A 17,184-nucleotide genomic window follows, 5' to 3' on the forward strand; every position below is an offset into this window, starting at 1 on the left:
GCGGGGCCAGGAGCTAGGACCCTCAACTAGGTGAGTACAACTAGGTAAGTACACACACACAGCGAGTCAGGGTACGTGGCGAGGTGTCAGAGTGGGCGCCTGTGACCAGCGGGGTCCCACAGGGGTCAGTCCTAGGACCAGTGCTGTTTCTGGTATTTGTGAACGACATGACGGAAGGAATAGACTCTGAGGTGTCCCTGTTTGCAGATGACGTGAAGTTGATGAGTAGAATTCACTCGATTAAAGACCAGGCAGAACTACAAAGGGATCTGGACAGGCTGTAGACCTGGTCCAGCAATTGGCTCCTGGAGTTCAACCCCACCAAGTGCAAAGTCATGAAGATTGGGGAAGGGCAAAGAAGACCGCAGACGGAGTACAGTCTAGGGGGTCAGAGACTACAAACCTCACTCAAGGAAAAAGATCTTGGGGTGAGTATAACACCAGGCACATCTCCTGAAGCGCACATCAACCAAATAACTGCTGCAGCATATGGGCGCCTAGCAAACCTCAGAACAACATTCCGACATCTTAATAAGGAATCGTTCAGGACCCTGTACACCGGTGTACGTTAGGCCCATATTGGAGTATGCGGCACCAGTTTGGAACCCACACCTAGCCAAGCACGTGAAGAAACTAGAGAAAGTGCAAAGGTTTGCAACAAGACTAGTCCCAGAGCTAAGAGGTATGTCCTACGAGGAGAGGTTAAGGGAAATCGACCTAACGACACTGGAGGACAGAAGAGATAGGGGGTACATGATAACGACATACAAAATATTGAGAGGAATTGACAAGGTGGACAAAGACAGGATGTTCCAGAGATGGGACACAGCAACAAGGGGACATAGTTGGAAGTTGAAGACACAGATGAATCACAGGGATGTTAGGAAGTATTTCTTCAGCCACAGAGTAGTCAGGAAGTGGAATAGTTTGGGAAGCGATGTAGTGGAGGCAGGATCCATACATAGCTTTAAGCAGAGGTATGATAAAGCTCACGGTTCAGGGAGAGTGACCTAGTAGCGACCAGTGAAGAGGCGGGGCCAGGTGCTAGAACTCGACCCCCGCAACCTCAACTAGGTGAGTACACACACACACACACACACACACACATACACACTCTCGAGAGTGTAGCAGTGGAGTCAGGATCCACACATAGCTTTAAGATGAGGTACGATAATATGGAGCAGTGAGTGGACCTAGTAGCGACTAGCGAAGAGGCGGGGCCAGGAGCTGTGAATTGACCCCTGCAACCCCAAACAGGTGAGTACAACTAGGTGTATGTGTTTACTCACATATCTGTGGTTGCTAGGGTCGAGTCACAGCTCCTGGCCCCCGCCTATTCGCTGGTCGCTACTAGGTGTGTGTGTGTGTGTGTGTGTACTCACCTAGTTGTACTCACCTAGTTGAGGTTGCGGGGGTCGAGTCCGAGCTCCTGGCCCCGCCTCTTCACTGATCGCTACTGTGTGTGTGTGTGTGTGTGTGTGTGTGTGTGTGTGTGTGTGTGTGCGCGTGTGTGTGTGTGTGTGTGTGTGTGTGTGTGTGTGTGTGTGTGTGTGTGTGTGTGTGTGTGTGTGTGTGTGTGTGTGTGTGTGTGTGTGTGTAATCAATTGTTAATGTTCGTGGGGATTTTTTGGTAGGTTTCAAACGTATCTACTACACGAGAATCATTAGTCCTGCAACTCTTAACACCAAACGTACTTTAATACCTTATTTTAGTGTATATTGACCAATATACACACACCTAACAATGTATATATGATGTTGGGTGTAGTGGATAGGCTTTAAACCCCATTAACCAAAGAACCAGCCTTAATGACCCTCGTGTAGTGGATAGGCTTTAAGCCCCACTAACCAACCAATCAGAGTTATCTTAGACAAGAGACAAGGTTGCCACTCACAAGAAAGCGCCAATGAGAGAAGCAAGATGGCGCTGTTTTTTATTTTGGCGATTAATGGCCAATTTTTCGCGCTCGCGCCAAAAAACAGGAAGAAAGAAGAGTGTTCATTGGCTGGTTCATACTGAGGAAGTGACGTAGGTGATGCAGTTTCCCAGTCTGCCACCAAATACTTGGATTTTATTTCTCTTTCGCAAAGTCGAAATCATTTCCGCATTATTATAATACAGAGTTAAGCGCTAAAGCTGTAAGGACCATAGAGCGCCTGTGGAAATGGAAGGCAATCAGAGAGAGAGAGAGAGAGAGAGAGAGAGAGAGAGAGAGAGAGAGAGAGAGAGAGAGAGAGAGAGAGAGAGAGAGAGAGAGAGAGAGAGAGAGAGAGAGAGCTTCAATGCTTTCCTTCAACAGCATGAAGACAGCCTTCAAGGTAATAACGAGAGGAATTACTTTATAATGAACAGGTAAACAATCTCACTCCAGCAGTGAGAGACCTTACTTCTGTTGACACTTTCCCAGTTGCTGGAGAAAGTGTTGGAACTCATTTTTGTAACTACCTGAGCGAGGTGCCTTCACAGCCAAGTTACGGAGCGACGGGAGGGACATAACATAATCTCGGATACTGTGCAAATTTTATTGAGGCCCAGGGATGTGACATACAGTAAAGATCCGGGGCCTTATTTTGGCTATACCCCTGCCATCTAGTTCTCCCTGCCTTCCTCCCTCCCTCCCTGCCTGTCTCCGTACCTCCCTGCATACCTATATCCCTCCCTGCCTGCCTCCATACCCCTGGTATCCCTCCCTCTCTCCCTCCCAGCTGCTTCTCTCCCTCCCGTGGGTCGTATAAAGAACGGAAATTACTTAGGTGAGATTGGATCAGGACAGAGGCGCCTTACCTAGTTTTTACTGTGTGAGAATGTTGTTAAGTCAGTGCACGCCAGCGTGTGAAGTCAGTGCACGCCAGCGTGTGAAGTCAGTGCACGCCAGCGTGTGAAGTCAGTGCACGCCAGCGTGTGAAGTCAGTGCACGCCAGCGTGGCTAATAGTACACTGCCAGCGTGTGAAGTCAGTGCACGCCAGCCTAGCTAACAGTACACTGCCAGTGTAACTACTGACGCTGCACCTACACGAGTGCAGATCACTTTTAAAACTCCCCCATATATATACATAACGGCAAACTTTCTCTTATTCTCTATATTCAAAACTAGCCGTAGCCTCTTGTTATTAGGAGAGCCGAAGGTGTTGAATATTACGGTGCTGGGATACACGTAGGTAACTCTGCCTGGAGGGTACCTGAGGAATGCTTGCAGGGGTCGACGCCCCCCGCAGGCTGGTCCCAGACAAGGTCTCCTGCTAGACCAGAGCCTCATTAACCAAGCTGTTACTGCTGGCAGCACGCCAGCAGTACACACACACACACACACACATCTAGGCAGCTTTGAGATACAGACACATACGCAGTAGTGATCCTTTATTAGTTACGTTTCGCCCACACAGTTGGCGAAACGTATTATACTGCATTTGTGTCTTATGTTTTTACTTGCATGATCATGTTCTGACTAGCAAGATAACTTGCTTGATCATGTCCTTCCTACGGACGACACTCTATAGAGCAACAGTGCCATAAAATCTTAATAATGAGTGCCATAAACCCACCTGGAAAGAGTCAACATGCGTGGCCCAAGACTCCTCAACCTGCTACCAGCAGGTTTTAGAAATAGTGAAGGAACGAAATTTAATCTTTTCCAGAGGATTCTGAACCGCTGTCTGCTACAAGTGCCTGATCGACCAGACTCTGATAGGCTCTGAGAGTCTGCAGGCCGCTGTGGTCATCAGACTGACTGGCCAGGCACTCGACAATGAAATATGCCGACACACAAGAAGAACCGTGGATACCAGACACAGGCATACCACAGGTATAACCAGGTCGTGTAGTTCCCACTGGCACTTAACCCAGGCAAGATGAACTACCACTTGAGCTGTGCTTGAGCGCTCCTCCAAATTTCAATATTCCCGTCAGTAGATGACATGTCAGTCCACGTTGGAGTCAAGTTGGTCGTTCCATGAACCAGTATAACCCAGGTCACTTATAACCGGAGAATGAGCCACATGTGTGACTATCCTTATTGGTCATGAAGATGTCCATGAGGTTTATCAAGTCATGTTTGATTCCATGTAGGGTTTATCAAGTCATGTTTCACTCCGTGTATAGCTCTATCAATTCCTGTTACACTCCGTGTAGAGCTCTATCAAGTCATGTTTCACTCCGTGTAGAGCTCTATCAAGTCACGTTTCACTCCGTGTAGAGCTCTATCAAGTCACGTTTCACTCCGTGTAGAGCTCTATCAAGTCATGTTTCACTCCGTGTAGAGCTCTATCAAGTCACGTTTCACTCCGTATAGAGCTCTATCAAGTCACGTTTCACTCCGTGTAGAGCTCTATCAAGTCATGTTTCACTCCGTGTAAAGCTCTATCAAGTCATGTTTCACTCCGTGTAGAGCTCTATCAAGTCACGTTTCACTCCGTGTAGAGCTCTATCAAGTCATGTTTCACTCCGTGTAGAGCTCTATCAAGTCATGTTTCACTCCGTGTAGAGCTCTATCAAGTCACGTTTCACTCCGTGTAGAGCTCTATCAAGTCATTTTTCACTCCGTGTAGAGCTCTATCATGTTTCACTCCGTGTAGAGCTCTATCATGTTTCACTCCGTGTAGAGCTCTATCAAGTCATGTTTCACTCCATGTAGAGCTCTATCAAGTCATGTTTCACTCCGTGTAGAGCTCTATCAAGTCATGTTTCACTCCGTGTAGAGCTCTATCAAGTCATGTTTCACTCCGTGTAGAGCTCTATCAAGTCACGTTTCACTCCGTGTAGAGCTCTATCAAGTCATGTTTCACTCCGTGTAGAGCTCTATCATGTTTCACTCCGTGTAGAGCTCTATCAAGTCATGTTTCACTCCGTGTAGAGCTCTATCAAGTCATGTTTCACTCCGTGTAGAGCTCTATCAAGTCATGTTTCACTCCGTGTAGAGCTCTATTAAGTCACGTTTCACCCCGTGTAGAGCTTTATCAAGTCTTAAGAAAGCTCTACACAGAGAGAAACATATCTTCTTTGTTCATTAATGTCCGTAGTTCAACGCTTGGAGTCGAGCGAACATTAAGTTAGCGAAAGAACTCCACGAAACTCTGGATTTCGCCAAATCAACGTTTGCATTTCGTTCGCACTACGTAATACTCTGTGAATGAGGACCTTACACACAGGGCGGAGGCCACTACCACGCTGTGTTGTATCAGGGAATCTAAATTAGATTACTCGGTCCTGGTACAGAAAAAACTATAAGGCGCGTACTAAAACACACACACACACACACACACACACACACACACACACACACACACACACACACACACACACACACACACACACACACATACACACACACACAGCCTGGGGGTGACTGTGGGGAGAACTAGACACACAGTATCGATCTCCACATTTGTGTTGACGCTGACCAACCAAGTCTTGATTTGTTGTGGTTGTTGGTGAAAGGGTGGCTGGAACTGCAGGGAGGACACGAGGAAAAGACGAGGCCAGGAGGGAGGACACGAGGCCAGGGGAGAGGGAATGAAGGCAGGAGGGAGGCAGCTGGACACAGAAAAGGGTAGAATGGAGAGGGTAAGGTAAATGAAAGGAGATGGTAGATTCCTTACCTTGTACACCAACATAAATTACTGAGAGCTGCTAGCTTCTTACTACAAAGAGAGAAAGAGAGAGAGAGAGAGAGAGAGAGAGAGAGAGAGAGAGAGAGAGAGAGAGAGAGAGAGAGAGAGAGAGAGAGAGAGAGAGAGAGAGAGAGAGATTGTATTTACATCATACAGTATTGTACAAGCGACCTTCCTCCCAAGAAAAACACAATCGTGGGGGGAGGGGGGGTTGACCTTGTCCGGGCTGCGAGGTTAACTGGGGATCAGAGGTCACTGGAAGTCACGAGGTCACTGGAGGTCAGCGAGGGAAAGGAAGGTCAGCAAGTGACGCCAGGGGCAGGAAGAAGGAACTACCAGTCATTCATTACACAAAGACTGACAAGAATCCATCATTATGAGGCAGGAAGAGAGAGAGAGAGAGAGAGAGAGAGAGAGAGAGAGAGAGAGAGAGAGAGAGAGAGAGAGAGAGAGAGAGAGAGAGAGAGAGAGCCTATACTTAAAAGAAAACTGGCTACAATATACAATATTATCCTGCATAGATAGTAAAGCCGAAGGCTCTCTCCCCACACCTCACTCCATCTGGGTGATGGGGGTGTTAAAAAATGGGGAAGAGTAGACATAAACGGAAAGAGGGAAGAGCAAGGTGAGAGGAGTGAAAAGAGGAGAAAAATGGGACTTGGGGAAACGATAAACAGGGAATGGGGAAGATGTAAATGATGGGAAGACGGTAGAGAATTTGAGCCAAAATATTCCCTCTTTCTCTCTCTCTCCCTCTTTCTCTCTCTCTCTCTCTCTCTCTCCCTAGGATAATAAGAGAAGTGTTCTCACCCCAGCAGTTGCTAGGATGCTACGACAGCAGTCCTAGACATCCTGGGAGATGCTGTACTTCATGGCGTTAGTATCTCTCGGTCTCAAAACTGTAAGGTTCCGGGTTCGATTCCCGGGGAAGAGCTTTGTCAGGTCTTATTTAATTTTGTGTAGAGTTTAATCAAGTCTTATTTCACTCTGTATAAAGCTTTACCATGTTTCACTCTGTGTAGAGCTTTACCAAGTCTTATTTCACTCTTTGTAGAGCTTTATTATATTTCACTCTGCATAGAGCTTTATCATGCTTACCTATATCTGGAGCTTCATTAAGTTTTAATCTAACAGAGCTCTACGCACACAAACAGCCACGCACAAATATAACAACGACAATACTAAGGACGAACAAACACAAGGACCAAACAAAACAACAGCACAGAGACAAACAAGAACGCCAACAGAAGCTACAAGAACAACGGAGAGAAGAGCATAAACATGCCTCCCCTGTCAGGCACACAGCCCACACCGTTAATTATCCTGTTAACAGGTAACGGTATACCCCTCCCCCTTTCCTACCCTGCTCCCCACCCCTCCTCCCTCCCCCACACCAAGGCCAGTGTTGCAGTGTGTTGCGCCCCCCCCCCGGGGTCAACACACCGTCTACACGAATCGGAACACGGAATTCACACGTCGTCCCGTGTGGAGGTGGTGAAGACTGAGACACGGGAGGCACACGGCAATCACGGAGCAATAAAGCCAGGTGATGGTGATGAATAAAGCCAGACAACAATAAAGCAAGGTGATGGTGATGATGAATAAAGCCAGACAACAATAAAGCAAGGTGATGGTGATGATGAATAAAGCCAGACAACAATAAAGCAAGGTGATGGTGATGATGATGAATAAAGCCAGACAACAATAAAGCAAGGTGATGGTGATGATGAATAAAGCCAGACAACAATAAAGCAAGGTGACGGTGATGATGAATAAAGCCAGACAACAATAAAGCCAGGTGACGGTGATGATGAATAAAGCCAGACAACAATAAAGGCAGGTGACGGTGATGATGAATAAAGCCAGACAACAATAAAGCCAGGTGATGGTGATGATGAATAAAGCCAGACAACATTAAAGCCAGGTGACGGTGATGATGAATAAAGCCAGACAACAATAAAGCCAGGTGATGGTGATGATGAATAAAGCCAGACAACAATAAAGCCAGGTGACGGTGATGATGAATAAAGACAGACAACAATAAAGCAAGGTGACGGTGATCATGAATAAAGCCAGACAACAATAAAGCCAGGTGATGGTGATCATGATGAATAAAGCCAGACAACAATAAAGCCAGGTGATGGTGATCATGATGAATAAAGCCAGACAATAATAAAGCCAGACAATAATAAAGCCAGACAATAATAAAGCCAGACAATAATAAAGACAAACAATAATAAAGCCAGACAATAATAAAGCTAGACAATAATAAAGACAAACAATAATAAAGCCAGACAATAATAAAGCTAGACAATAATAAAGCCAGACAATAATAAAGCCAAACAATAATAAAGCCAGACAATAATAAAGCTAGACAATAATAAAGCCAGACAATAATAAAGCCAAACAATAATAAAGCCAGACAATAATAAAGCCAGACAATAATAAAGCCAGACAATAATAAAGCCAGACAATAATAAAGCCAAACAATAATAAAGCCAAACAATAATAAAGCCAAACAATAATAAAGCCAGACAATAATAAAGCCAGACAATAATAAAGCCAGACAATAATAAAGCCAGACAATAATAAAGCCAGACAATAATAAAGCCAGACAATAATAAAGCCAGACAATAATAAAGCCAGACAATAATAAAGCCAGACAATAATAAAGCCAGACAATAATAAAGCCAGACAATAATAAAGCCAGACAATAATAAAGCCAGACAATAATAAAGCCAGACAATAATAAAGCCAGACAATAATAAAGCCAGACAATAATAAAGCCAGACAACAATAAAGCCAGACAACAATAAAGCCAGACAACAATAAAGCCAGACAACAATAAAGCCAGACAACAATAAAGCCAGACAACAATAAAGCCAGACAACAATAAAGCCAGACAACAATAAAGCCAGACAACAATAAAGCCAGACAACAATAAAGCCAGACAACAATAAAGCCAGACAATAATAAAGCCAGACAATAATAAAGCCAGACAATAATAAAGCCAGACAATAATAAAGCCAGACAATAATAAAGCCAGACAATAATAAAGCCAGACAATAATAAAGCCAGACAATAATAAAGCCAGACAATAATAAAGCCAGACAATAATAAAGCCAGACAATAATAAAGCCAGACAATAATAAAGCCAGACAATAATAAAGCCAGACAATAATAAAGCCAGACAATAATAAAGCCAGACAATAATAAAGCCAGACAATAATAAAGCCAGACAATAATAAAGCCAGACAATAATAAAGCCAGACAATAATAAAGCCAGACAATAATAAAGCCAGACAATAATAAAGCCAGACAATAATAAATCCAGACAATAATAAAGCCAGACAATAATAAAGCCAGACAATAATAAAGCCAGACAATAATAAAGCCAGACAATAATAAAGCCAGACAATAATAAAGCCAGACAATAATAAAGCCAGACAATAATAAAGCCAGACAATAATAAAGCCAGACAATAATAAAGCCAGACAATAATAAAGCCAGACAATAATAAAGCCAGACAATAATAAAGCCAGACAATAATAAAGCCAGACAATAATAAAGCCAAACAATAATAAAGCCAAACAATAATAAAGCCAGACAATAATAAAGCCAAACAATAATAAAGCCAGACAATAATAAAGCCAGACAATAATAAAGCCAAACAATAATAAAGCCAAACAATAATAAAGCCAGACAATAATAAAGCCAAACAATAATAAAGCCAGACAATAATAAAGCCAAACAATAATAAAGCCAAACAATAATAAAGCCAGACAATAATAAAGCCAAACAATAATAAAGCCAGACAATAATAAAGCCAGACAATAATAAAGCCAAACAATAATAAAGCCAAACAATAATAAAGCCAGACAATAATAAAGCCAAACAATAATAAAGCCAGACAATAATAAAGCCAAACAATAATAAAGCCAAACAATAATAAAGCCAGACAATAATAAAGCCAAACAATAATAAAGCCAGACAATAATAAAGCCAGACAATAATAAAGCCAGACAATAATAAAGCCAGACAATAATAAAGCCAGACAATAATAAAGCCAGACAATAATAAAGCCAGACAATAATAAAGCCAGACAATAATAAAGCCAGACAATAATAAAGCTAGTCTGACGTAAGACATTTCATTATAAATTTTCAGAGGAAGATAAAGCCACTCCAGGAGGGCCCTTAAGGTCGAAGATCTCATTGCAACAGAGTGTGTTGGTGTCCCTTGTGACCGTCCAACTCACATGATTCTTGCCTCTTCCTCCTCTTTACTTCTCCTTTCCTCTCGCCTTCCTTCCTTCCCTCCATTCTTTATTTTTTCCCTCTCACCTTGCCTTTTCTTCTCGTTTCCTTGTCTTCCTTCTATTCCCTTCTTTATTCTGCTGCTCTTCCTTCTTATTCTTCTTCTCTTTCCATGTTTTACACGAAGCAGGAACAACAGCAACAGTAGTAGCAACAGAAACAGCAATAATAACAACAGTAGCAACAACAGCAACAGAAACAGCAACAATAACAACAGTAGTAGCAACAACAGTAGAAGCAACAGAAACAGCAACAATAACAGCAGTAGTAGCAACAACAGTAGAAGCAACAGAAACAGCAACAATAACAGCAGTAGTAGCAACAACAGTAGAAGCAACAAAAACAGTAACAATAACAACAGTAGTAGCAACAACAGTAGAAGCAACAGAAACAGCAACAATAACAACAGTAGAAGCAACAGAAACAGCAACAATAACAACAGTAGTAGCAACAAAAACAACAATAACAACAGAAACACGATGAAGAATTCAGACACTTATGCAACATATGGGAATCTTTATTGAGGAAACGTTTCGCCACACAGTGGCTTCATCAGTCCAATACAAAGCATGAAGGAGAGGAGGAGTTTGAGGTAATCAGTCCCTCAGCGTGAAGTCGATGTGTTCAGTTAATCAATCTTGTATATAAGCCACGTCTACGGCCCAGTGCTGTACATTCTACAAGATTGATGGACTGAACACATCGACTTCACGCTGAGGGACTGATTACCTCAAACTCCTCCTCTCCTTCATGCTTTGTATTGGACTGATGAAGCCACTGTGTGGCGAAACGTTTCCTCAATAAAGATTCCCATATGTTGCATAAGTGTCTGAATTCTTCAACTTGTCGGTTTTCAAAACCATTCATCACAACAGAAACAGGAGCAGCAACAATAACAGCAGTAGTAGCAACAAAAACAACAGTAGCAACAGCAGAAAGAGCAGCAACAGCAACAACAGTACTAGCAACAACAATAAGAGTAGCAACAAGTAATAGTAGGTGTCCGTGTCCACCAACAGTTGGTAGGTGTCCGTGTCCACCAACAGTTGATAGGTGTCCGTGTCCACCAACAGTCAGTAGGTGTCTGTGTCCACCAACAGTCAGTAGGTGTCCGTGTCCACCAACAGTTGGTAGGTGTCCGTGTCCACCAACAGTTGGTAGGTGTCCGTGTCCACCAACAGTCGGTAGGTGTCTGTGTCGACCAACAGTCGGTAGGTGTCCGTGTCCACCAACAGTTGGTAGGTGTCCGTGTCCACCAACAGTCGGTAGGTGTCCGTGTCCACCAACAGTTGGTAGGTGTCCGTGTCCACCAACAGTCGGTAGGTGTCCGTGTCCACCAACAGTTGGTAGGTGTCCGTGTCCACCAACAGTCGGTAGGTGTCCGTGTCCACCAACAGTCGGTAGGTGTCCGTGTCCACCAACAGTTGGTAGGTGTCCGTGTCCACCAACAGTCGGTAGGTGTCCGTGTCCACCAACAGTCGGTAGGTGTCCGTGTCCACCAACAGTCGGTAGGTGTCCGTGTCCACCAACAGTTGGTAGGTGTCCGTGTCCACCAACAGTCGGTAGGTGTCCATGTCCACCAACAGTCGGTAGGTGTCCGTGTCCACCAACAGTTGGTAGGTGTCCGTGTCCACCAACAGTCGGTAGGTGTCCGTGTCCACCAACAGTCGACAAGTAAACAGTGTATAAGTTAACAAACCTCCCAATTTCTCTAAGGCTTGAATCTAGCATACAAGATCACGGGAACGATATCGTAACTAGTAATTTAACCACTTGAAGCAATAAAATCCAGACGTGGTCTCCCAATCACGTTCTCAAGGAAGAACGTCTTCGCTCTCAGCGTGCTTCACATACGCAATGACCTGGGCGAGGCAGTGCTGAAGACAGGTCCTTGAGAATGACGTGGAGGAGGCAGTGGTGAAGACAGGTCCTTGAGAATGACGTGGAGGAGGCAGTGGTGAAGACAGGTCCTGGAGAATGACCTGGAGGACGCAGTGATGAAGACAGGTCCTTGAGAATGATCTGGAGGAGGCAGTGATGAAGACAGGTCCTTGAGAATGAACTGGGTGAGGCAGTGATGAAGACAGGTCCTTGATAATGAACTGGAGGAGGCAGTGATGAAGACAGGTCCTTGAGAATGAACTGGGTGAGGCAGTGATGAAGACAGGTCCTTGAGAATGAACTGGAGGAGGCAGTGATGAAGACAGGTCCTTGAGAATGAACTGGGTGAGGCAGTGATGAAGACAGGTCCTTGATAATGAACTGGAGGAGGCAGTGATGAAGACAGGTCCTTGAGAATGAACTGGAGGAGGCAGTGATGAAGACAGGTCCTTGAGAATGAACTGGGTGAGGCAGTGATGAAGACAGGTCCTTGATAATGAACTGGAGGAGGCAGTGATGAAGACAGGTCCTTGAGAATGAACTGGAGGACGCAGTGATGAAGACAGGTCCTTGAGAATGATCTGGAGGAGGCAGTGATGAAGACAGGTCCTTGAGAATGAACTGGGTGAGGCAGTGATGAAGACAGGTCCTTGATAATGAACTGGAGGAGGCAGTGATGAAGACAGGTCCTTGAGAATGAACTGGGTGAGGCAGTGATGAAGACAGGTCCTTGAGAATGAACTGGAGGAGGCAGTGATGAAGACAGGTCCTTGAGAATGAACTGGGTGAGGCAGTGATGAAGACAGGTCCTTGATAATGAACTGGAGGAGGCAGTGATGAAGACAGGTCCTTGAGAATGAACTGGAGGAGGCAGTGATGAAGACAGGTCCTTGAGAATGAACTGGGTGAGGCAGTGATGAAGACAGGTCCTTGATAATGAACTGGAGGAGGCAGTGATGAAGACAGGTCCTTGAGAATGAACTGGAGGAGGCAGTGATGAAGACAGGTCCTTGAGAATGAACTGGAGGAGGCAGTGATGAAGACAGGTCCTGGAGAATGAACTGGAGGAGGCAGTGATGAAGACAGGTCCTTGAGAATGACCTGGAGGAGGCAGTGGTGAAGACAGGTCATTGAGAATGACCTGGAGGAGGCAGTGTTGAAGACAGGTCCTGCAGAATGACCTGGGCGAGGCAGTGCTGAAGACAGGTCCTTGAGAATGACCTGGAGGAGGCAGTGAAGACAGGTCCTGGAGAATGACCTGGAAGAGGCAGTGAAGACAGGTCCTTGAGAATGACCTGGAGGAGGCAGTGATGAAGACAGGTCCTTGAGAATGACCTGGAGGAGGCAGTGGTGAAGACAGGTCATTGAGAATGACCTGTACGAGGCAGTGGCGAAGACAGTTCCTTGAGAATGACCTGGAGGAGGCAGTGGTTAAGACAGGTCCTGGAGAATGACCTGGAGGAGGCAGTGAAGACAGGTCCTTGAGAATGACCTGGAGGAGGCAGTGGTTAAGACAGGTCCTTGAGAATGATCTGGAGGAGGCAGTGGTGAAGACAGGTCCTTGAGAATGACCTAGAGGAGGCAGTGATGAAGACAGGTCCTTGAGAATGACCTGGAGGAGGCAGTGGTGAAGACAGGTCCTGGAGAATGACCTGGAGGAGGCAGTGATGAAGACAGTTCCTTGAGAATGACCTGGAGGAGGCAGTGGTGAAGACAGGTCCTGGAGAATGACCTAGAGGAGGCAGTGATGAAGACAGGTCCTTGAGAATGACCTGGAGGAGGCAGTGGTGAAGACAGGTCCTTCAAAATGACCTGATAGAGGCAGTGGTGAAAACAGGTCCTTGAGGATGGCCTGAACGAGGCAGTGGTAAAGACAGGTCCTGGAGAATGACCTGGAGGAGGCAGTGATGAAGACAGTTCCTTGAGAATGACCTGGAGGAGGCAGTGGTGAAGACAGGTCCTGGAGAATGACCTGGAGGAGGCAGTGGTGAAGACAGGTCCTGGAGAATGACCTGGAGGAGGCAGTGGTGAAGACAGGTCCTTGAGAATGACCTGGAGGAGGCAGTGATGAAGACAGGTCCTTGAGAATGATCTAGAGGAGGCAGTAGTGAAGACAGGTCATTGAGAATGACCTATACGAGGCAGTGATGACGACAGGTCCTTGGGAATGACCTGGAGGAGGCAGTGGTGAAGACAGGTCCTTCAAAATGACCTGGTAGAGGCAGTGGCGAAAACAGGTCCTTGAGGATGACCTGAACGAGGCAGTGGTAAAGACAGTTCCTTGAGAATGACCTGGAGGAGGCAGTGGTGGAGACATGTCCTTGAGAATGACCTGGAGGAGGTAGTGGTGGAGACAGTTCCCTGAGAATGACCTGGAAGAGGCAGTGGTGGAGACAGGTCCTTGAGAATGACCTGGAGGAGGCAGTGGTGGATGTGAGAGCTTACTAAGACGCTCTCGACTTCTCCCTCACATTGGCTAAATCTCGTGAAAGTAATCAGAATGAAATACGGAGTTCTGCTTCCCACTTAAACACGTAATAAACCCCAAAGACGATAACTCTCCAGCTGCCCGCAGTCAATGAACACAACTCAAAAGGTAACATGAGTCAAGTAAAACAAATCAAAACCCAACTTGAGTCGATTAAAGTAACTCAAACGTAATTTGACTCAATAAAAGCTTACAGAACTCTCTTTATCTCAGGAGTACGTATCAGGAACTACCCACAGAACAATAAAAAATTCTGCTGTGAAAATTGTGATGGTAGAAAGATAGTGTGGCGATACACATGAACTAGACAGTCCACCCAGAGAAGAACAAACTTTTCTCAAGACAACGTTTCGCTCAACCAGAGCCTAGTCACGACTTCATACAAGGGTGAAATATCGACAGTATGGAGTAGAAGGCACATAAATAAGGTGTTACTGTGAAAACGTTTCTCCCTGTGTAAAGATTTTCACAAAGGTAATGGTAGTCATAACCAAAACTTGCTCTTCTGACAAGCATGATGCTGAAAGAGTTTCTTTTTTCTCGGGTCACGCTGCCTCGGTGGGAGACGGCCAGTGTGTCAAAACATAAAAGAATTCGACCACTTAAATAAATGAGAACTAAGAAACCTTCGGCGCTCGAGTGCACTTAATGACTAAGAGAAGACAAAGATTAGCTCTCTCTTTCTCGAAGATTATAAATGAGGAACGTGGTCAGACGAGACACTACATACAAAGGACCATGACGTCCAGCCACGCGTCGTAAGAAACAAATTCTGAGTTCAAACAGCAGGGAGAGGGAGTAAGAGGCTAGTTTATTGTGCACGGGATGGATATGAGTTGCACAATAAACCAGCCTTACTCTGACAGGTCAAGGTAGGTCGTGATTAGAGAGAAGGAAGGACTGGGCCTCCTCCAGCAGTCTGTGTTGAGTGACCGCACAAGAAGGCCAGCGAGGTTCCCCCGTGGTCCGGTCCCAGACCTAGCCTCCTGGCATGATCGCATCATCAATTACAATACAATCTGGAGGGAGGTGTGGAGGTACTTACCCAGCCTTCCTGACCGCGCCGGTGCAGTTGAAGGAGGCTGCAGTAGTGCCAGCTCGAGGAGCCTTGTAAGGAGAGTTGTGGACGCTCTCACCGTCTTCATCTTCACTTACCGCCGTCGTGAGAGACATCCGGTCATCATCGGACATCTGAAACACAACACAAAGATGTTCAGTGTAACAGTCTAGATATTACTCCTCTGGTATCATTCAAGAAACATTGTTTCCTCTCACTATTATAATTTAAAGAGAATTAATTATATTTTGTTATTCAGTAAGATCTAATCTCTTGAGTTATTCTCCTGAGCTGACAGGTGACTGGATGTACCTTGTTACATTAATAGATTCATTATATTAGTTTTTACATTGGGATTATTGAGCTGACAGGTGACTGGATGTGCCATGCTAGCATTATTTAACCTATCAAAAGCTTCCTGAAGGGCTTACGTGTAGCAAAATACCAACACACATAAATTATTATAAAAATAGCTGTCATCACAAACAAAAAAACATACTAAACATCTGATCAGAGACAAGCATAAAAGTATATATACAACAAAATGACAAAATATATGTCAAAAAATACAAAAAAAAATCAGTTTGTCGAGCCTTGCAGATATGAGTCCTGTGTTTTTCAACAGTAGCAAAACTCATCTTGATAAGTCGGAGACTATCGTTCCAAAGGTGTCACGTTTCATGATGACTACTGTGATCTGAGGTGCCAAATGTCCTCAACAACTAGTTTATACCTCTTATTTCATATTATTTATTTTGTGTGTTACTATTACTTGGGGATAAAGGGACACATGCTAGTCTCTCAAGCCCAGAACTGAAGAGATGAGGCAGTATGGAAGGGAAGAGCAGCTTTGTTGGCAGAGCGACCAGCTAACATAACAAAAGCCAAGCATGAGATGCAGTGGATTGGTGGCAGCGGTGGAATTATGGAAGTGGATTGGTGGCAGAAGTAGTCATGGAAGTGATGGATTGGTGGCTGTGGTGGTATTATGGAAGTGGTAGTTTGGTGGCTGTGGGATCATAGATATGGTAGTTTGGTGGCAGCAGTGGGATTGTGGAAGTGGTGGTTACTGGCAATTGTAGGTCGGTGGCAGTGGTAAGTCGACAGCAGAAGTAGGTTGGTGGCAGCAGTAAATTGATGGTAGTGGTGGCACCAGTATAATATTGACCATAGGTGGGTTTGTGGAAGCTGTGGCAGGAGGGAAGATGAAAGGATCTTTTCATCACCAGAAACACCCATACTGAGTAAAATAGTATAGGCCGATAAGCCAGGGTAACTAGTCTGTGTATGCTGCACGTGCTTCTGAGTTTGAAAGAGCGAGCCAGGACTTGACAAAAAAAAAATAGCCCTCTATAGCAAGGATGGATTCTGCAGCAAAAACATATGGAAGAGATGAGAAGTTGGAATAGGAAGGAGTTAGTGAGAGGGGAGTGAGTGAATAAGTTTTACCTTTTAGAGAAGGAGGAGTGTCAAATGGAAGCATTTGAGGGGGATGGGATGTAGAAGAAAGAGGGGGGGGGGTGGAACACACTCTCAAGGTCCAAGGACTGGAGAGGTGGACAGGACATGTTCAAAAGATCCAGAGATTAGATAGGTGGACTGGACATGCTTTTGGATAGGTAGATGGGAGGGAGGTGGAAATAAAGACACTGGTAGCAGAAAATCCTTTTAATACAATGTTACGCTGAAGGCAAGACTTTATCATGAAGTGACAAAGCCCAACCTTGGGTGAAACGTCGTTCTGAAAGACTTCTCTATTACCAACATCTTCATTCCCCACTTGTTGACTTTTGCCATTGTCTACCTAGATGATCTCAAGGTCCAAAGGATAAGT

The 17,184-nt window shown here is 44.9% G+C and overlaps 1 protein-coding gene across 24 annotated transcripts in view; it reads right to left on the reverse strand.

Moving 5' to 3' along the window:
- Nucleotides 1-17,184, reverse strand: part of sif (still life) — a 1,051,963-nt gene that overhangs the window by 376,187 nt on the left and 658,592 nt on the right. For all 24 annotated transcript variants that reach the window (XM_070097567.1, XM_070097564.1, XM_070097583.1 and 21 more), the window contains one exon: nucleotides 15,339-15,484. In XM_070097567.1, the coding sequence (XP_069953668.1) occupies nucleotides 15,339-15,484 (146 nt within the window). The remainder of the gene's footprint in view (nucleotides 1-15,338; nucleotides 15,485-17,184) is intronic.

This window comes from Cherax quadricarinatus, chromosome 58, assembly GCF_038502225.1.
Source record: "Cherax quadricarinatus isolate ZL_2023a chromosome 58, ASM3850222v1, whole genome shotgun sequence".
Taxonomy (NCBI): Eukaryota; Metazoa; Arthropoda; class Malacostraca; order Decapoda; family Parastacidae; genus Cherax; species Cherax quadricarinatus.